The following is a 21,839-nucleotide window of genomic DNA, read 5'->3' as shown; positions in this document are numbered from 1 at the left end:
TCGTGGATAAATATATGCGAAAAAATCGGCGAAAATTAAAATAGTTGTGAAAAACCATTTTTCATGTAATTTACGTTGATTTCTTTGCGTTGTGAAAATAAACAACATAACTTTTGTAGTTGTTGTATTGAAATTGCTGCAGACATAATTATTCAAAACACGGGTTGCGAGTACCAACGGCAGGGAAAATAATTGTCTCGAAAGTGGTCAACGGGCGCGACTGATAAACAAAGAAATTGCGGAGACAAACACTGGCCCGAAGTGTTCGCTCCTGCGTTGCGTAATACTAAGCGCAGTTTTACACCCCTCAAAACAATATAGCACAATGCTGAAGGGGGTGTTCTGACACCCAAACACCCCCCTAGACCCGCCACTGCGTACAATGTAGTGACACGAGATAAAACCTGTGGCGTGGCGGCAAATTGGGCTTGTGTCAATTCGAAATATAAGAGCTAGCAAGAAACAACTCATGTGTACCTGTTGGCCAGAAACCGGATACTTTTTATCCAGATACAGTTTGAACTGATTCATTTATTGTTAATGAGCATGCAACATACAAGATTTTACAAACCCGCATTCAAAGACTTCTCAAACATTTCTCATAATTCTCGTATCTACGAAATTTGTTAGTTTTAGGTTAATGTCTACACAAGCTGGTATCACAAATGGTTTATTAAATGCGATATTCTGTATACAGTATTTTATGTACAACAGAAAACAGTAAGTAAACACTAAGCAAGATTTTAGTGAAATAAGTTGTCATTTCAATAGCCCTTTGGTCTTTCCGTTGAAGTCGTTTTAAGGTGAGAGTTGTTTACAGAAGAATGAAAGCACGCAAAAATGGTTACGGAAAACGACATACCCAACTTTGGTGACAAATATGCTGATAAAAAGTACATAAAAAGTTCAGAGATTTAACCAAAAAAGGTTTGACTTCACTCAGTTCCTTTCACGACAAATACTCAGGTATAAAGTTCAGTAAGAATGTAACAAAGAAATACATGGGTGCCAATAAAATGAGAACGGTTTGAAAAAAAATCAGTTCAGTCATCCATATAAAAGGGAAAGGTTTTGATAATAATACTGCTTTAGATATCAGGAGCGCAAGGGGTTAATCGGGCAAGATTCAGTGACAATTAGACCGGAGAGTTAGCAGCGGACAATCGTCTGCTGTCCCCAGCATCGACAGACACGTGGGTGGTGAGAAATGAAGCCTCGTGTGTGGAATTTTTATCCTGTACGTCGTCTTGTTGCTTGGCGACGAGTCCAACCTGTGACGTATTACAATTGCTTATTTTTCACCACAAAAGAAATCGAAATTAAAAAAAAAACATAAAAACAATTTTAAACTGAATATTAAAATGAGGAAGTTGATGTAAAGAGCCCGCGGAATGCCAAGATTAAAGTCTGCGCAAACAATGCTTAAAATGATAAGACCAATACGAAAATATCTAGCAGTAGCTGGTATGTATGTAACGTTGGTACCGAATAGCTGTGTTGCACTTAAAATGTTTAGGAGTTAAGGGCCATCACATTTAGAATAAGAATATTCGCTATTAGCAGCAACTTTGTGAAACTATAAGATCTAAGGTGGGTATGGTCAGTTATAAAGATCTTGCCCGCCAAACAGCCGGGCAAAGACTTCCACCTTGTGGTGACTATGTGCAGTCGACATCCATTTGGCTGCAAACTAGGTGCAACCATACGGAGTAAACCAAGGTGGACACTGTTGCCAAGAAAACGCTAATCCGAATAATACAGACTCCGTGTCACAAATGTTCATATGTTTGTATTCGCTACTGTTGAAAAAAAAACACAAATTACTTTTCTTTGTTTTCTTGTTGAAATTCTTCTGACAGAAATCTTCTTGAGCCAGGAAGATGATCTCACCAGACGCTCCTAGAAACGAATTGCATACTTTACATATCCATGGGTAATAATGGCTTTGTATCTCAATGTGGTATCTTGCACTGCGTATATTCAGGTGTTATTAATTTTGTATGATTTAACGGATTTTTTTGGAAACATTCATCCGCCTATGCGGGCAACCTAACCAGCCTTGCATCCAAACGGAATTCACATTTTTCAGGTTTAATTTTCTTGTTCATGATATTTGACTTTACGACACGTGACTTTATAGTTTAAAATCATGGCATATTCTTGGAAAATTCCTAGAGCTCCAAAGGGAGTAAAAGACGATCAGCGCCAGAATACGATGTTTATTTCACAGAAATATTAATTTCGCCTATTTGGCATCTTCAGTTTCTGTCTAAAACAGAATAGCAATAAAAAATAAAAACCACAACAAAAACAAAAACTCAACAATAAGTCCACTATCGGGACTGCCAAGACAAAAGCCGAAGCGGTTAAAACGATAAAAACTGTTTTCTACAACAAGCCGCTGTGGTACCAAGAGAAACAACGAGAGACTGCACTGAAGGTGTAAAATGTGGTTTTTATTTTTTATTGCTATTCTGTTTTAGACAGAAACTGAAGATGCCAAATAGGCGAAATTAATATTTCTGTGAAATAAACATCGTATTCTGGCGCTGATCGTCTTTTACTCCCTTTGGAGCTCTAGGAATTATATTGATTCGTAAAGACAGATCCGTCGGTCACCGACTTGCAAAGGCTGATTCCTGTAGTCAATTTTTTGACGTTTTCTCTATTATTCTTGGAAAATAAATAAAATATCACAATCAGCCAAAATATTTAATTGTTCTTCCACAGTAGAATGTAAGGGAAACGCTATAACCTGGAATTAACGACCAGCAATCAGAAGCTACTAAGAGGACGTACCTTAAAGTTGAATAGGAAAAACGAGTTGAGAATGGGATTGATGGCGCTGTTGAAGAAAGCTAAGCAAAATGTCACATCCCGGATGAGATTGCAATGAATCGAATCAATTCCACTCACTCCGTTGATCTGAGCCAGATGCCAGGTGTGGTACGGGAGCCAGCAGAAAGCAAAGGCCAAGATCAGACATGGAACCTGTGATGTAATAAAATGATATTGGTAATTTGCTGTGTCATGACTAGCACTGCAGAACGGTAGGTTCGAGATTTTGTGTTACGACCATTCGGATTAGTTTTATGTACTCAAGTCATTCAAACACAAAAGTGGTATCATAAAATTTGTAACATTTTCCACCAAAATTATTAAATTTATTTTCTTGCATAAAGAGAATTAGTCACATACGGTTTCTCGAAGAATGCATTAAAGCAAGAATTGCACTTTGAGCTGTTTAGATTGTGAAAGAAGGTTTTATTAGAGCGCATTGGCATTATAGCTTCCATGTCTTACAATAAACTTTTGTTTATAAGGAAGCGGAATGTTGAAATGGTAAAAAATATCTTCTTTATTATTAACTCACCAATACGCCCATTATCATTTTCGCCTTTTGATTTTGCTGAACAATTCTCCCGCCAAACTTTCCATTCGTTCGACGTCCAGGAAGGAACTGGTTAAGAAAAAAAATATTTAGATGAAGAAAAACAAATAGGTCACGTGATTACAAAAAAAACGACTTGTTGCATATACGTAGTGTATATCTATTATCGGAAACCCATATTCTGTTCACATTTTATATTTCCCGCCTTCTGCACGCATTCATTTCGGTTTATAATTGCAATAGTTTGGATTGAAAAGCCAAAGGTAAAATGATGGACATCATCAGTGCTACTGCTTAAATGGCCAGACTGATCACGCCAGATTCATGTGCTCGCCAGCATGCTAAATATGTCCAGTATATCAGCCATGGCTTACCTATTCCAAGTAGTTTGTTTTGCACATATTTGTAATTGCGAAAGTTATTTTAAGTTTCAACAAATCTGCCGATTGGAAAGCTTGGTTTAAAACTTTGATTTGGATATTGCGAGATTGAATCAAATACAAACCTGTTGTTTCGATGGTTCGCCATTTTCACTGGGATCGCCACTGCGGGTTGACTGCGATTGTAATTCGGTTGAGAAAATGGTAGATTTGAGCCGCATAATTTTCACATAACTGATGCTGATGATCGAAAACGGAATCACAAATCTTCAAAAAATACAATAAATTCAAAACGTCGTCCAAAACCAGCACATAAATTAAAGTACCCCACACAGCAATAATTTAATTCAGAGATTAGACATGGCGGTGCCGTTAGCAGACTGGACCCGAAACGCTTGGCACATGCACAGATTAGGATAAGAAGTTTGAACATGCTTACATCAGTAACATGTTTAAATAGTATTTGCTGCACACACATAGTTTATACCGACGCAATTGCATTTTTTGTCATGGAATTTAAAGTTTTCTTTGCTTTCTTTCTAAGTTTTCTTTGCAAACTACCAATATAATTGTTATCCTTATTATGTTTTAATTGTTGTCTTACCCAAACACAAAGTTGCAGATCAACCAAATGTGTAAACTGCGAACCGGAGGGTGTCGGCACGATGGCACCAGCTCTGCTAATTCCTCACCCACCTGTTAAATGTTTTATGATTATAATGTTTCTGTTGCTGCCAGGCATACTGTAATTTAATAGTCTGTTCGTCTGGCACAATAAAAACGTAACTTATTTCCAAGTGCCTAATAATAACTTGTTGTAACTGTTGTTTCCCGCCCTTTTGATAACATCACGTGATTTCACAAGTGCTGTTAGCGCTATATTTTTTCGTGTTTGTACGTTTTCTTGGTGTTGGTTTTGTGCTGTACCTGTATCATTACCCTGAGGAAGCCTTGTTGGATAACAGGCGAAACGTCGGAGTAAAGTTACGTTTTTATTGTGCCAGAAGAACAGACTTTTAAGTTTCATGAATAAATTAGCTTTTTCAGTATAGGAACGAAAATCTATTTTTTTACATAAACAACAACTTTGGATGGAAACGGAGCGATTCTGCATGCTCGGCGGCAGGCAAATTCTCGCCCAATTATTCAAGACAGCCTACTTATCGAATTGTTTGTTACTTTAACTTGTTGAGAAGCTATTGCAATTATATGTTTAGCGTTGTGCGTTTTTCAATGCTTTATAACGCCCATTCACACTTCACAAGCAAAATTGGTTGGAACAATATTCGTACAAATACTTTTTTTAATAAGAACTAAAACTTTGTACGTATATTGTTCCGATATTGAAGCCTATTTTGGAGCAAACGTTGGCTGCTGCAACAACAAACTTATCAATTGACTGGGATTAACCGTTTAGTAGCACGGGAAAAGGTCGAGGTAGTAGCACGACGAAAGCCAAGAGCTTCCTTCCTGGGTTCAAGAGCCGCAATCGGACGCTGGTTGACGCTTTAGCGAAAGGCCAAAAGCACACTGTCACTATTTCGATGCCGGTAATTTGCGTGCAAGTTCGTGATGACCGTCTGGGTCATGTATTGACCTTACTACCGGCTAAAAAGGGGTCGATTGATATCATTAAAATCGGACGATGCAAATTGGAAAACAAAACCTCATTGCTTTGAAGGTATGGATTCGGTTTACACATTCTACTATATCTTGATTACAATTCTGAAAAAAATATGATTTGAAAGTTCATGTTTGAGTCAAACAAGAACTAAAAGAGGTCAATTGATATAATTAATGTTTTTATTAAAATACGTTTACTGTTAAAACAGAGCCGTAAATTTTAGCTTTATTGGAATGTACACTTAAACTTCATATAAATTATGAAAGTATGGGTTGACGTCTTAATACATGTGAAAATGTGAAAGAAAAGCTTTACAGCTTCAAAATATATTTTATAAAACCTGCGGCACTATTGCCGGAAGGCATATTTAGGGTGTTTTCATTTTGGTATTTTTCGTACCAATAAGTGTACTTACTATGCTAGGGGGCGTCATTGAAATATTGCTGTCATTAGGTGGCCACGAACTCGGGTAATCCCCAGGGTTGTACTCATAATCTCCTTCATTCCCGTATAACAAGTAAAAGTTGTCCAGACACAAAGTTTTTTTTTCTTCCATATAGGAAAGCGGGGGAATCGATGTGTTGTTGGGTATCTTCAAATTTTGAGAAGAAAATTATTCGTTACGAAATTGAATCTTTTTGCAGGAAGCTGGTTGGCCACCAGTATGATAATACTATGTAATAAATAAAATTGCATTCCTTTACATTTACTTGCACAAATTATAGTATCTCAAATGTCACTGAAGAATTTTTCTTTCGCATATTTGATATGAATTCTTGATACACCTTGTAAAATAAACGTGTTGTAACGTCATGTTGTTTAAGAACAGCTACAAAGAAACGTTGGAAAATATTTTGAATGTCTTGTGAGATTTTTGCAGTTGGATGTGGTTATTTTGCTTTATAACAATTACAATATGAATAAATTCATTAAATACAACGAATACTCTGAAGATTACAAACTCTTGGCACTTGTCAGGGAAATCCTATTTCAACCACCTGCGTTCCTGGAAAAAGAATGGTGCAGAACCCATAACCATCTACATCCGTATACACCATGAGAGGAACGACAAATACCAACGCGAAAAACCAGATGGCAGCAGAGAGAAACCAGAGAGTTTTTCTTGCGCTGCGACGGCCGTAGGTGGACGGACGACATAAACACACGTATCTGTGTTCACATAAGGTTAGAAATTGTGAAAATTATGTCGTTTTAATGATACCATAATGAACGTATGGCTGGACAGTGTTGACGATGATCTTACTGTGCCGCATGTTTCTTTATAAATGAGTGTAGTGTAGACTGGAATTTAACTACAAGCAAATCTGACTTTATGTCGTCATAAATTTTACATTTCGTCATAGAAATATCAATTTAATTTTGTCCTTTTTACAGGCATTATTGCAAAAAAAAAACTTTTTAAAATTAAACTCAGGTATTTGTGCCGTCAGTAATTAGTCCGATGTTATAAACAAAAAAAACTTTAATGTGAGACTTACGTACAGAAAAAGCCATCGAGATATTGTTCACCTCAATCCATAACAGTTTACCTGTCAACGGCCATTGCGGTGATGAAGAACACGGAGCCGTAATAGTTGAGAAACTTGATTCCTTCTTCCAGTTTGCACATAACGTTGCCAAAAATCCACTTTTGTTGAAGTCGGTGAACGATTGCGAATGGAAGAGTGAGCAGGAGAAGCATGTCTGCTATGGCTGCACAACATCACCCATAAAGATAACATTTATTAATGGCATTTGACGGTTTGATTATGACCGCCATGTACATGTAAAACGATGCTTGTAGCGTGGGAGTTTATCCTTACTATAGCGCACCAAAACAGTTTGTATAACGTAAATACAGATAAATTGTTACTGATGCTGCCAGGCATATTTTATTGCTTAATACTTCTCTTCTAGCAAACTTTATTGTATTTACGTTTCTCAGCGTTTCGGCTATTATGCAACAGCCTTCATCAGGAGGAAGTATCTAAGTTTAACACAGTGGACACATTTGAGGCACATAAACAAAAACGCTACATTTTTGCCTCAAATGTCTCCACTGTGTTAAACTTAGATACTTCCTCCTGATGAAGGCTGTTGCATAATAGCCGAAACGCTGAGAAACGTAAATACAATAAAGCAGTAAATTCAGATTTTTAAACATATGGGCTTGAATAAACCAGCCATTGTGTTTCAATCGTTGGTATCTCAATCGTACACACTGCTCATAGTGTAAACTACATATATGTTTACATACCAAAGAATTCAAGAAAAGTAAACTTATGTCACCACAAACATACCAAGGTTTATAATAAGAATGGTCGAAGGTGTTTTGACTGTCACACCCCTGTTTCCGCCGCCGCCAAGCAATGACGTCATCAGAAGGACATTTGCGACGAGACCGACGCTGCATATGATCCCGTATGCCAAGGCAACATATTTCTGACGTTCGTGGGTTGTGGCCGCCATTTCATCTATGTAGTCGAAGGATACTAGTGTGCAGTTGGAGCTTATCTCACTTGACAAGTTCATGCTTTCAGTTCTTTTTCGAAATACAAAACGTGAAACCTCGAAAAACAAATTACTGTAAACTTATAGGTGAAGCGTTTGGGTTCCTTATACTGCTACAATAACACAATTGAAACTCAAGGAATGATAAAATAAAACTTAAATATGAAAAATAACCCGAATCGTTGTGGCAATAAGCAGACACAGTGGGAATTTCCTGGAAATTAATTTCAACCTAAAACACTATTTCATCAATGCCAAAAACTAAAAACTTTAAAACTCTTGTTGCGAAACTCCCAAACAGGAACTTGGTCACAAAATATTGCCCTGTAGACAGGTTTCTATGCTTCAGGAAAATACCGACGTTTTGTTTTCGTTCAGTACTGAGCGGCAACTTTTAACTTCGAAATACCCTTTTTCCTATGAAAAAAGTTTGTCTCTGCAAACAAGTTTAAAATCCCTACTCAGCATAACTATTGTATTCGCCTACTTTATTATAACTGTCGTGACTGTAATACCAAAAGAACAATTAGATATTCATGGTGAAATGAATATTCTGTAATGCACGTTCCTGGTATATCTCAAACATTTGTTTGATTTTTTACAGCAACGTTGCCGTTTGTCACACGCCATTCACGGTATAATTTCTCGCGAGTTTCCGTGCTTTCTGCTTGCCGGTCGCTTGTGCTTTGGCATAGGAAATATTACGGGTTCAAATGTAAAGACTGTTCCATAAATAGCAGCAAATGCGCAAACCGGAACTTAAAAATAAACTTCGGCACCATGCTGGCAATCGGCGGGGTATCCGGCGCCAAATCCCCGCCAATACTTGACGTACTTAGAACTATTGTGGTGAGTCATGCTCACTTTTCTCACTCGCGAGATAAGAAGAACTGTTTATTGCTTTATGTGAAAATAGAAAAAAACTGAAATTGAACTCGGTCTGGTAAGGAAACTACGTTTGTTCCTTCCTTCCTAGAAAGGCGTGCGAAAAATAAGGTGAATATAGTTGAATGGGCACTTGTAAATAGTATTGCGACATTGTTGTAACCAATTGACCACAAAATTATCTTTATTTAGCTTTATTTTAAAAAGTAAAATACACGCAGCTGTAAGTGCGGTTTGTGTGTTTCGTTTCCTTAGATCTGAACAAAATATCCGCGGTTTCCGTCACGTTCTTACCTCACGACATAACTACGCAAATTTGACATTAACGTACAAAATATAGGCAAGTTTAATGTGAAGAAAAAAACTAGATAAATTAAACCAAGGTACATATTTGCATTTTGATATCCACCAAGCTGTATACTTCCATCTCAAAATTTGGAAGTTTACAAAGCGTTTGCATTAATCATAAAACCCGACACTTTTGACGAGTTGTTGTGTAAAGAGCTTGAGGTTGCGTTCACAGTGGCCCGCTATTAAAAAGTAACGTAGTTGTGCAAATGCAAAGAATGCAATGTTAATATCGTTTCGTTACCTATTAAGATATTTGCAGTGATTCGCAAAGCTGAAAGCACTAATGCATATTGCCTGTAACCTCAATCAGTAAATCAACAACATGTTAGCCTTTCTCTACGACTGTCTGCCATGAAACGCAATATAGCCATTTTTTCACTTTGTGTGGTCTGACAAGCTTCTATCTCAACATGTCGAGTTTGTTTCAATTGCGAAACTGGAGCTTGTAATGAAAAATGGCCTTCACGGCAACTGTTATCATGTCCATATCGATAAGGCTTCAATTAACCAAGACAACTTGTCTGCTGTGACCACAATCGATTCGCATAAGATCTGTTTTTTGTATTCAACACCCGATTCTGTCTGAGTGTCGTCCCGTGAAGCTCTATTCGCACACTCAAAAGAACTAACTAGGTTACGACGATTGAAAATTGCAACGAAATTGCAAGTTTCGCTTTTCGATTTTACCGATATGTGGAATTAAATATAAACGGGTACAAATTGACGTAAAATGTAGCAAAACATGGCCTGATTTTAATATTGACGAAGAACCAGACTTTACCACTGATCAACAGAAATATGAAATCATTTTTTGACACTCCTAAATGTAAACCTTTTGCTATACATTGAAAAAAATTGCGGAACAAATTTTGATGTTCGTATCGCACTAAACTTGTCAAAAAATTAGACTACAGTAGTGCTATAATGATTATAAAAGTCCGTAAGACCACACACAACATTACCACCTCTACAAGGAAATGCAAACGTATGGACCATCTGTGTTGACATCGCAAACAAGGATTAAGTCACCACAAAAGCCCCACACGCTCTACCACGGAAATATGGGTCGTTAAAACGTTACTTGAACCGTGAAACAGAGAAACCAAAGTCAGCTACAAACAAGAAAGACGTTGACAACACTTTGAGCTTTGATACTGAGTCAGCTCAGTTAAGCACGCGCAAAAGTGCATCTGTTTTTCAACGCGTTGTGCAGACCGGACAAATCTCCATGAGGGGGTTTCGGTCACGTACTTCGTCGACGCAGCGAACGTCGAAAAAACGTGTTATGGTACACTTTTTTCTTGTTTTTATTTTTTTTATTTTAATAAATTCAACGTTGCTTTGAATGCGTTTATGTACATAATATCACTAAGTTATCGAATATTTTGTTGTTATAGTCGTGGGTTTTTGCGTAAACTCATTATCCTAAACTGTAAATTTCCTGCTACTAAACGTAGAAGCAAAATATGTATGAATGAAGAATGCGCCTATAGTTATGTTTGTGAGAACACATGGCTTGTTTGTTACCTCAATTTGTTCGCGTTTCATTAACTTTGGTTTGTTAAGTTTGTCATATCTATTTAACAACATTTTTGCCAAGAACAAGACTTCTTAACATAAAAATCATATACAAAATTCGTAAAAAAAATTGATGACGGTTTTCGGTACGTTTAAAGTTTAACATAAAGTTTTTGCTATGGGAGCCTTCTACCTGCGTTTTGCTACTCAGGTCCATTAGCGTTTTTGTCTAGACTTTGTCACTGTAAACTAAGCTTAAATTTACAAGCGTCTTATCTTACATTCGTTGACTTAAGGATTACTTAAATCAACACCCACAAGTTCAATCGCGGCGGCTTTCACCAACCCAAGCCTGTTTTTCTCCAATTATTCGAGGGAGTCGGTAAATCGGGTTAAAGCATGCGTAACGAACCCTAATTTTCCGCCACAACAGTTTGCTTTCGCATTCCTTCCGACACAAACAGGATTTTTCGGCACCCTTTGCGAACACGTAAATAGTGTTGAAGAAAACCAACAACATACGTTGCTGCGCTTTAATATCTTTTCTGGGATAATAAAGAACGAGAGGCAAAATAGTTAGAAAACAATACAAGAACATTGTCATGCACTTACATTGTAATTTCTCGAAGTAACGTAACATTGTATCACGTGATATGAAACTATTTTCGCATTTTTTAAACTGCCCTGCTGCGCCCTACGCTACCTTTCCCTTCTGCAATTCTGCGAAGTCAGGCGCCGCGCATGCATTCTGAGGCATGATCCCTTGCGTTCAATGGACCGTATCTTGTCAACCATCTGACTTCAAAAATAAAACCGCCCTTTGGGGGCTGACAAGAGGCGTTAGGATAAAATCTTTGCACAAAATCTGCGATGCCTGACTGATTTGATTGGAGTGTTTTTATTCGCCGTGATTAGATTTAACATTCCACAGAACTTCCCATTTGCCACCGAAATGTTTTCAATCGTTGCCGTGACTTTACGAAATGCGGACAATTTGGTGCTAAAATGAGAGCACAGAAAAGTTGACAAGCCAATTTGTCAATGTAGATTGAAGTAAATGTCAAAGTTTGTAACGTTGGCCATTTACACGTTAACTTTCCTAGTTTATCTTATTCATCGATTCGGGTGCAAAATCTCCTGTCTGGAATGTTTTTCCACGAAACGCAACAACTTTGAATTGAGTTATTTCGCTATGGATAATGCTAAATGCTTCTTTCGATAAAATTATAAGAAACCTAATATGTTGTCGCCTCCGTCGCCGAAACAGCACGACAAAAAATAACCGTAACCCATAGGGCAGCAACCAATTAAGCGGCAATTGCCAATCAATCGCTCTGCCGTTTTGCACACGACGAGCCGACACGAGAGGAAGTTGTTTGCCTTGTCGGAGATGGAAGGCTATTTTCTCTTAGGTATAGTGGGAAAATGAGGAACGGAAACGGGACAACCTGTGACGGTGTACACGTTCGCGTGGGGAGGCAATACTTGTCCAATGGTGGTGGTGAGGCTTGCAGGAAACAATCGACAATCAACTGCCCTAACGCGCAGGTCACCTGCGTTGGAAAACGCCAACACGTAGTTTTCTGGGTTGGCAATAAAACGGCACAACAGCTGTGCACGCGGTCGCTTTGCTGGGAACGTGGAAAGTGAGACGGTGTGTTTCGGAAATCTGCGGCGCTTCTATGTAAATAACGGGGCCAGACACATGAATAACACCAACTTCACCTTGCAATACATCACCTGCAATGTATTTTAAAAAAGGAAAATTACACTTACTCATTTTTTCTATATCTGTCACTCTACCTTAAACCATAGTGTAGCACATATGTCCTGTAGTGGTGTTTGACTGTCCAGGGAACTAGAATCTTCGATTTAATCAAATTAGGATAAATACGCGACCAAAAAAAACAAACTACTAGAGACATTACAAAATTTAACCAACAAAGTCAGTAGTTTTGCACCTGGAATGCTCATGGAAAAGACAGTGGAATCGCCGGTCAGCTTTATGGCCGACGAAAACGTAGTACCAGAACATTTTGGGTTTAGTAATAAGCTCTTTAACGGAAAAGCCAAAAGCCGTATTATATTTTGTTTTTCCACGAAACTGCGAACGGTGCGGCGAAACAAGGCTCATGTCAGCCTAGGGGGCCATGAATAACAAGTGGAGTCCCGCCAACACCAGTGTTCGATTTGAAACCAAGGAACTTGTATATAAAATGCTGGGTTTATTCAATAACATACTGAGCTCTCCGCCCACAAAATACCGGGACAATCTCTCAAGGGACCTGATCACAAGTGAAGGTTTGGTGCAGTGTTTTAGAATTTTTTGTGCTCTCGCCTTGGGAATCTGTCAATTTAAGATTTTTGTCAATTTTTTTTTACCGCACCGGGATTTTAACCCAGGACATCCTGGGCACGAATACCGATCAGGTTTTCTTCTTGGTATACGGGTCGGGCGCTTGACCAATGCTGCCAAGTTGTATTTGCTTTACTCGTGGTTAGAGCTCTCTTGTGCCAGCAGTGGTTGTATACGCTTGTTCTCCTACTGCCCTTTGTGCTTCTGGCTGTTACCAACATACCCGGTATTGTTGGCCGTCAGACCAGACTACACATGTATTTAAGCCATTTTTGTGACTTTGTACCGAATGCGTGTAAACTCCATAGACGGGAATTCGAAAAAGAACTGAACGGTTAGTAGCACGAATGCCATTAATTTTGCGTAAACAAAGGCTACACGAGTAAATATGTTTACATTTCTTTTTTGTTTTCGGTTTAACGCATACCTGCTGCTTTCGCTTTAATTCCTTGTCAACTGCTGTAATATGCATAGATTACTACAGTTATAAATACTTCTGTAACACACCCGGATTATCTTTGACTTACCCGGATTTGAATGTTCAAATATGCGAAAATGGAGAAAGTTTACTAATCACTTGTCCGGCCCGCCGGTGGTCGCATCTGTTCACCTCCAGTGTGACTGGCTGCGAACCTACGACAGAGCGTATTCCTTACACCAAATTCATTCCCTACAGCGCGATCCTCAAGAATCTATAAGGTGACTAAATCTAAGAAATCCTGTTTACTTGGATATCAGTACCACTGTTGTAAAGCACCTGTCAGCTATTTTGCTTGTTTGCCAATAACCGATAATGGGGCTCGTATGCACCTGGACGGTTTTTAAATTGTTTGATGTTCTTTTACCCTAAATAATGTCCAACAGTGGTGTAAAATGCACGCCACGAAAAAACATCCGTCCAGCAACCAATTTTGACCCGCGTTTTGAAATGCGTAGATGAGGGGTAGACCTTGAATTAAAACTTCCCGAAATTGGCTCGAATTCGCACTATCAACAATTAAGTGTAAAATTGAACCGCATTCATCACTGATTGCTTCGTCATGCCATCGTTATGTTGCAACAGTTGTAATGGAAATACGGAACGTGATTGTGGAATATCAATCAAGGCGAAGAATAAAGTGGTTGTGGCCAAAAACAAACAAAAGAAAATTGCATATCGAAACTGAAATCGAGCGTTAAAGAAGTCATTTTTCGCCACAATCGCATGATTGGTTGTAGCGTGTGTTCGCCCGATTAGTTTTTTTTTGTTCTTTTATATATTACGAATGTCATATAAAGGTCCATGCTTTGTACATACACAAAAAAAAAACCGCCAGTTATCTGAATCGACGGAAATTCGTTTTGTTATGACACAATACATTATGTCACTTTTGAGGAAGATACTTTTACACCGGGGGTTCACAAAGTTTTTTCCAAACTTGATCCACGTATAAGCCTATGTAGCATAGAAATCTGTGCGAATGTTAACGCTACGATTTCGTGTAGTATTTCAACTTAAATATATAAACAAAAATAACAGGTGGTGGCCCTGTTTACACCTAATCATTAAAATTCGCACAGATTTCTGTTTTACATAGACTTATATGTGGGTCGAGTTTGGAAACAACTTTGTGACCCGGTGTAGTAGTATTTTCCCAATTTTGGCTCTTCACAGGCAAAATCTTCATGAGAGCAACAAACCCCGCACGTTCGGCTACAAAAAAATAAAAATTCATTTAGAAAAATTAACAAATTCAAAATATTATCTAAATTTCCATTTTGAGACTTCTTACTGGGTGTTCAAGTTTTTTGAGTTCATTCCTTACGATTCGAATACATTCCAAATCCAATCCGCAGTAATCCAGGTACAACGCCTCATCCACTTTCGGTATAATCCGACATATTGTTTCAGCGTGCTGTTTTTTGAACTTGTTTGAACCCAGGTAGAGAACTCCCAACTACATAAAATGTAAGTATTGGTCAAAATGTTCATACCCGCAAAATACATTTGACTTATAACTGGGATTACAATTAATTCCATGTTTCTCGTTGAACAAAAAAGAAAGTTTTCTACAAAATGTATCAAATCCACAACAAAAACAAAACAAGCAAACCTTGGGTTCCATCTTCATAATCGCCTCACAGATAATACTTAAAGTATGCAAATTTAACTGGCAGTCCTGCAACAACAGAATCAAGCCAGGTTTGCGAATACGCGGAAGGAAATCCGCCAACGCGAAAATATCGGAAATCTTCAGTGGAATGGAATTCAAGTTTAACACCTGACGACAAAAGGGGGCGATTTCATCTCTGAATTCTTCGCGTATTTCTTGTAAATCTCCAAGGAAGTCTGAAATGGGAAAAAATGTGTGTAAACCAACATGGCATCGCAAATTATTCTACTCTTTTAATCTTAGTGAAACAGAATACGGTGTGCAAGGAATTACTCAAAAGTTAAATTTTAAACGATGTGCAATAAAAGGTAAACTTTAGCGAAAAAAAGCATACGGCCATGGAACAAAACTAACCTCGCAACTCGTGTCCGCCCATGCTTCTATCTTGGAGGAATTCCGAAACCGTCGCCAACATCATTTTTTCACGCTTAACTGAAAAATAAGTAGGAAGGTTGCCACCATCCTGGAATCAAAATTTCGAAGAAGTGAAATGGAATGCTTTTTTTAACTACAGTCCGGTACAACAATTCCAAAAAAACCAAACATGTTCATTAAAATTACATTTTCCGTTTTTTGTGCCTCATTGCCTTAAACTTTACTGGATATTACAGCTACTGTAAAGTGATTATGCAAGACCTACAGGTAGTCTTTTGAAATACCGATAAACCCTATTATCATCTAATCAGTGTACAGATAAGTTACGGCATCGCAGTCAAGGTATTGCAGAGTTTCCTTAAAAAGGTTTTTCAAAAGCTACCCAAATCTAAATACCATGGTCTATTGACGTTTCTTCAACTGGTGTGATCCTGGCACATGGCAGAGCACTTGATGTGGATGGTATTGCACTTCTTACGGTTGGACTACTTTTGTGTTCTGTGCAATGTATTTCGAAAAATATACAATTAAACAAATACAATAATGTTATAACACATTATGCACTACCAAATCCTGACTAATATAGAGGCATGACCTAGCTTACTACAGAGCAGCGACACCCAATAATCTTAGCTATGATGGAAAATGGTTACAATTTATCTTTTCTGCGACCATATTCTAATCTAACCCAACCAAAAACATCAATTGTCTGATACGAGCGGTATTGGATGTTTGTCGCTGTATTGTTGTTATTAAATGTTTAAAGTTGTCAAATGCTGTCGAAAACTGAAGAAAAAATCAAACACTTACCAGCTGGTTTAGATTGCTTATGGAAAAGTCTTGGTAAAAGCTTCATAAAAGCTCTGGGTTTTTCTGTGACAGATAAAATAATAAAATAGTAAGAAAACAAGAGAAGTGTCATGAAATGACTATACGAATCAGATCAAATCCTGACTCACTATAGGAGAGTAACTTAACCTGCATTGAGCAGCAACATGAATTTATCTAAAACAACAAACGTGTCAAATCAACAACAAAGTAATGTATAGTACTTCACTACAGCAACGTGATCGCTGGAACGAAGCAAAATAGGGGTGTGCTATTAAACTGCCCAACCTCGATGTTTTTTATCGTTGCTAAGAGTGGATGGCTCTGGGGCACTGAAAGCAATCTTGCCTAAAACTGGTGAAACATTCGCTTCACTGGAACTGCTTCTCTTGGCTGGATAAAAAAACAAAGTATTTACTGTAATTCAACGGCATTTATTCATACCAAGGGTTCGACCTTGCATGAAGATTTAAGATAACAAAAAAACAATTAGTTTACGGTGACAAAACAATATAGCTAGGTTAAAGGCACTTTTTCCAGGAGAGTCTAACCTTTTTTCTGTGTGTTTGTTTGTTTTCGAAAAAGTCTTGATGAAAGCTTCTTCAGTCGTTTGGGTTTTTCTGTGACGGAAACAAAAAGTGCAAAGTAATAAAATTATATCACTTAAAACAGTCTCGAATCCTCTATAAAGTTTCTGTGCTCATCATCAGTGCAAGGCATCATTTAAATAACTGACAGAGAAGCATGACCGCTGAATGGGCATACAGGTGCAATTAGCTCAGAAAAAAAGGGGAAAGTTTACTATAGCATTTTAGCTTTGGCGCACAGTTTTCTACTTATTTTTGCACCAGAGTGCTTTAATTTAGTACGTCACTATATATGATGATTACATATATATGTTGAAATGTTTGTTGAAATGAAGTAAACGAAAACGGTGCTATTTAATTAACGAACCAATGTGCTTTGGTTCCTCACTGTTAAGAGTGGAGGGTGGTTGATCACTCGAAGCTATCTTGACCAAAACTGGTGACTCATTTGTTTGACCGGAACTGTCTCTATTGGCTGGATAAACACAGAAAGGTAATTACTCTGAAGAAAATTATTGCGGGACAAGTTGCTTGAAACTGTCAAATAAAACTAATTCGAAAGGAAATCATACCTTTGTGTTTGTGTTTTGCTTGTTTGTGGAATAGTCTTGAAAAATTCGTGAGCCCCTTGCTTTCCTCTGCGGCAGAAAAAATGTTATTGAAGAGAAGCGAATGTCTGAAGCGTCTAAATGAAAATTCTCTATCCCATAATGCACTGCCGATTCTTATACAACACTCATATAATTGTTTTATGTTTTTTTAAAAATATTATCACAATATTTCCTGGCAATGTTTTGAACCTTGGGGATTGGAAGTCGTTGGAACGCTTGATGATTTGGACGAGACTGATTCAACATCTGCTTGAGTCAAACTTCCTCTCCATGCTGTAAAACAACATGATTGGCTGAAAACAATAAAACTGCTGCACTGTGACAACATATAGGGTATAGCATTTACCCCTATTTACCGTTTAAATTTTTTTCACCTTAGTTCTTCATATGTTGCACATACCTGTTTTTTGCCCAAGCAAAAGGCCGCACACAAAACGACGAACCATTGCCCAATGAGGTTCAGTGACCAAGTAAGGGACAATTTTTTCAAATTCTTCATCTGGCATGAACATAGAAATGTAGAAAGCCCCGAAAATTTCTTGCAGCATTTGATGAAGGTAGTAAAAGAGGACATCTCCTCCTTCGAAAACTCTCCGTCTTGGTAGCCAGGAGAATTTTGCCAACTTGATTACTACATCCTGCACTTTTACATCTTCCAGACCTACTTTTTGAAGGTCATCGTGTGTGAACACAACGGTTTTATGAACCATACCTTCGTAGGCCATTTGCCCAAGTGGGAGCTTAAGGTCATCTAATTTCTCTCCTTTTGCATGTTGGGAGTGACCAAGTTGTTGCAAAATAGCATCGAATACATTGGTTACAGTGGAAATGTTGGATACATCACCAAATAACCCGGCATAAATAATAAATTGTAAGAGCATAGGGTTGCGACATAAATCAAGCAATTGTGGAGATTTGGTTTCGAGCTTGTTCCATAGTTCATTTGCTCTATCGGCTGCATAGGCGTTAAACAATGACTTTGCATCCTTTGAAGAAAGATCACTGACATAAATTGTGAGGTTAGGGCGAAGTCCTGGAGGAATTAATAGTAATGAGTGGGGCCGAGAGGTAAAAATCAACATAGATTTGGGGAAAAATTGCCTACTGCAGAGGTTAGCAACAAGTTGTTGCACTGACATGGGTGTATTAAACTTTACATTTACCGGTGCCATATTTTCTAATGTCCAGGTTGCTTGATCTAGTCCATCGAAAATGAAGGCACACTTTTCTGGGTTGTTTATCATCCACTGAAAAACCAAAGTGAGTGTTTCCTCAGAAACATCGATATACTGGTTATCCAACAGAAGCTCCCGGATAGTAAGCTTTCTGTCACCGTAGTTAAGATACATGAACTGGAGATGAAGCACTAAGTGATTTTCTGTATCTAATTGCCTGCACAATCTCTTTGAAAGTGTAGTTTTCCCGCATCCTGCTGGACCCAGAAAAGCCAGGAATAGGCCTTGCTGCTTTTGTTCCTGGAAATCTGAAACAAGTCCCTGGAAGTTTACATCTTCACCAACAAATCGATCAATGTCTCCCTTGCTTGTTGATGGCTGAAACTCATTTTCGCTGTTTGGATCAATTCCTTTATAAATGTCAGTATCTATAAGTGCTGGATAAACTTCTGGAATTTCTGATTTCATAAGCTCTTTACTGTAAGGGAGAACATCCGGATCAAGTTTTTCAAGCTGATGTTGTTTGATTTGGTCAACTGCATGTTGTAATCCGTCTTCTGCAAATTTTCAATAGGATTTTGAATTATGAATCAAAGTTACCTTTATGCTAAACAATTAGCTGTGGTACAAAGCGCAGCACGAAAGTTTTTTGCAACCAGGTGTTTTTTTAACACTGTGCTGCTTATATTGCCTACAAATATACACATATTTTTAATCGAACACTTTAATTACGCAAAAACCCATTTCCCAAGTTTCCCTCTTAACGCGTTTACAGAAAATTTGAGAGACAATCAGGCAATTCATCCATAGATCTTTTCAGGTTTGTCTCGGATTATTTTGCTTTGATGCGCCCTCACGCATGGAATGCGTGCTAAGGGAATATATAATTTTAGTTGTTCTTCTTTCAATTTCAACTTAATTATAGTTTTTCTTCTTTAAATTTTAAAACTTCTTTCAGTTTGATTGGGGTGGCCCATCGTTCCGTTTATATCCCTTTGGATAATTGCTTGTGGGGTTGCCATGTTTAAGATTTTACAACTGTATCCTCAGTTAGCTGTTTTTTTTGTATTTGGTTGCATTGTGTGTTACAATACAGCTAACATTACAGGTTTCCGCGTAAAGTTGCTTGTTTTTTTAATACTAATTTAGCTTGCGTGTTTCCTGCATTATTCATTCCTAAGACCTAAACAGGCCTGATATCGATTTAATTTAAATTTATTCCTTAATGAAGGACTTCCTTAACATTTTTATTCCACGGCCTAATTTTGAAAACAGAATTTTAAATCCGACCCTTTAAAAAAAAAATCAAAAATTCAGTGCCTTTAGCAAACAAATAAAACCACAAAATTACAATTGGCGACCATAAATGAAGTGGCGACCCATAGTTTAAGATTCCCTGTATCAAGAGATTTATTTGATGCACCGCGAGGAAACACTAATCCTAGAATGCATCTTTGTAAATACAGGGTGATGTTATGAGCGGATAGTCGAGAATCATTTCAAACAGTAAAAGATGCCCATGATTGGGTCATACATGTAATGTGATCATTCTGTACCTTGTTGAATACAAGCTTGGGAAGTTATTGGAGCATCTGATTCAGTGCGAGCTGATGGTGAAGCCGGTTGGTGGTAATGTTCATGATATTGTACCACAATCTGATTTTGTACACTTTGGTTTTGTACACTTTGGTTTTGTACACTTTGGTTTTGTACACTTTGGTTTTGTATGTCACCGATGACAAGGTTCTAAGAGGATAATGGTATTACTAACAGTAAATCATAATGTATATAACACAATATTTCAAACGAGCACCTTTTATGGTTTATTTTATGTTTTATATGTTGGGACTTCGCTTTATAAATTCACTTGATTGAAAGCCTTACTTTTCATCGTACTGTTTTTTAACTATCAAGGATCTTAAGAAGAGAACTGGATTTCATTTTTGGAGGATATGTCCTCGTATGAACATAACAATGTACCCAAATATTTTCGGTTTTATCAACGTAAATGAGACTTAAAAATCATTCAGAGCCGCAGACTGTGGTGCACACTGTTTCGACACATAAGGTGACATTACTGCAACTGGTGACAGTAGCTCTCAGTCCTGATATTGTATATCATATATTTTGCATTTCGAGTTCCAATATTCGTTCCTACCACAAACTTTCCATACTACAAATCTCCAAAACTTCGACTCTTCCGCGGTAAACTGGATTTGTCACCTTGCATGTTTGTATGTTGAATGAAAGAGGCTACATAACTACAATGATCTTAAGGTGTACACTGAATGCGTTTGTAAAATCGCGTAAGCCATTAGAACGCCAAATGCTGCTCAGTAATATGGACGCAATCCCATGCAAACGGAACAAACATGTTTATTCGCGCCGCAGTTACTTGCGTTGGCGTTATCAGGCGGCATCGCACTTAGCGTATAATAGACCACAACGCAAGGTTGCCACATTGCAATGCGATTCAAGTCGTCGTAATATGACGATATTTGTGCGATTTCGCGCGGCTTCATTCGATATAACCACCTTTGTGACTTTATGTTCCGTGACTTTACTAAACTGGTGAGCCTGACAAACAATCAGAAAAAAGCAACCCACTTACATCGACATTAATATTTTGTGAATTGTTTTCTTCTTCTGTTCGACGTTCGGTCATTCTAGTATCAGCGGATACTTCTTTGTATTGCAAGTACAGTGCATAAATATGTTATACCGACATACAAGCTGGGGAAACAGACAATCTTTGTAAAGTTAAGGTACAGCGATGTTTAAAAGTAAATAGTTTCTTTTCGACACAAGTCTTACAATAACTTGAAGATGGATCGTTATGTGAAAAATATGGTTATGTTTTATTTATTAGACTTTACCTGGTGGGTAACGTATGTTTATACATACAAGTATAAAAACGAACATGCTTCTTTTTTTAAAGATTGTATTGTTTTAACTTTACCCACTATTATCTTGCACGAGGAACAAACATTCTACATACTTGATTTGCGTACCGACACGTACTATAACAGCACTAAAAGCGCACGGAGAGAACCACAATCAACCCAACGCCTAAGTGAACAGTTTACTGCAGAAT

At 37.8% G+C, this 21,839-nt stretch overlaps 2 protein-coding genes across 3 annotated transcripts; both read right to left on the bottom strand.

The window, feature by feature from the left end:
* Positions 1 to 673: 673 nt before the first annotated feature.
* Positions 674 to 7,959, bottom strand: LOC145894542 (nociceptin receptor-like). 2 transcript variants are annotated; one of them, XM_082983162.1, is made up of 10 exons: positions 7,696 to 7,959; positions 6,946 to 7,108; positions 6,394 to 6,565; positions 5,811 to 5,987; positions 4,376 to 4,467; positions 3,897 to 4,038; positions 3,374 to 3,460; positions 2,800 to 2,991; positions 1,801 to 1,899; positions 674 to 1,253 (listed from the first exon to the last, which is right to left on the bottom strand). In XM_082983162.1, the coding sequence occupies exons 1-10, from the start codon at positions 7,925 to 7,927 to the stop codon at positions 1,137 to 1,139; spliced, it is 1,473 nt and encodes a 490-aa protein (XP_082839288.1). In that variant the 5' UTR covers positions 7,928 to 7,959; the 3' UTR covers positions 674 to 1,136. The 2 variants fall into 2 exon arrangements, with proteins under 2 accessions (XP_082839288.1, XP_082839287.1); XM_082983161.1 differs by having other exon boundaries at positions 674 to 1,271; positions 1,825 to 1,899.
* A 6,116-nt stretch (positions 7,960 to 14,075) lies between these two features.
* LOC145894590 (uncharacterized) lies at positions 14,076 to 21,480 on the bottom strand. Its single transcript, XM_082983208.1, has 14 exons — positions 21,357 to 21,480; positions 20,302 to 20,491; positions 17,971 to 19,302; positions 17,760 to 17,843; positions 17,532 to 17,597; positions 17,327 to 17,434; positions 16,924 to 16,992; positions 16,661 to 16,765; positions 16,355 to 16,417; positions 15,941 to 16,042; positions 15,524 to 15,601; positions 15,110 to 15,345; positions 14,789 to 14,953; positions 14,076 to 14,709 (listed from the first exon to the last, which is right to left on the bottom strand). The coding sequence occupies exons 1-14, from the start codon at positions 21,408 to 21,410 to the stop codon at positions 14,680 to 14,682; spliced, it is 2,682 nt and encodes an 893-aa protein (XP_082839334.1). The 5' UTR covers positions 21,411 to 21,480; the 3' UTR covers positions 14,076 to 14,679.
* Between the last annotated feature and the right edge of the window lie 359 nt (positions 21,481 to 21,839).

The sequence above is a fragment of the Ascidia mentula genome, chromosome 3 (assembly GCF_947561715.1).
Source record: "Ascidia mentula chromosome 3, kaAscMent1.1, whole genome shotgun sequence".
In the NCBI taxonomy this organism is placed as follows: domain Eukaryota; kingdom Metazoa; phylum Chordata; class Ascidiacea; order Phlebobranchia; family Ascidiidae; genus Ascidia; species Ascidia mentula.
This window is presented reverse-complemented; position numbering and strand designations above follow the sequence as displayed.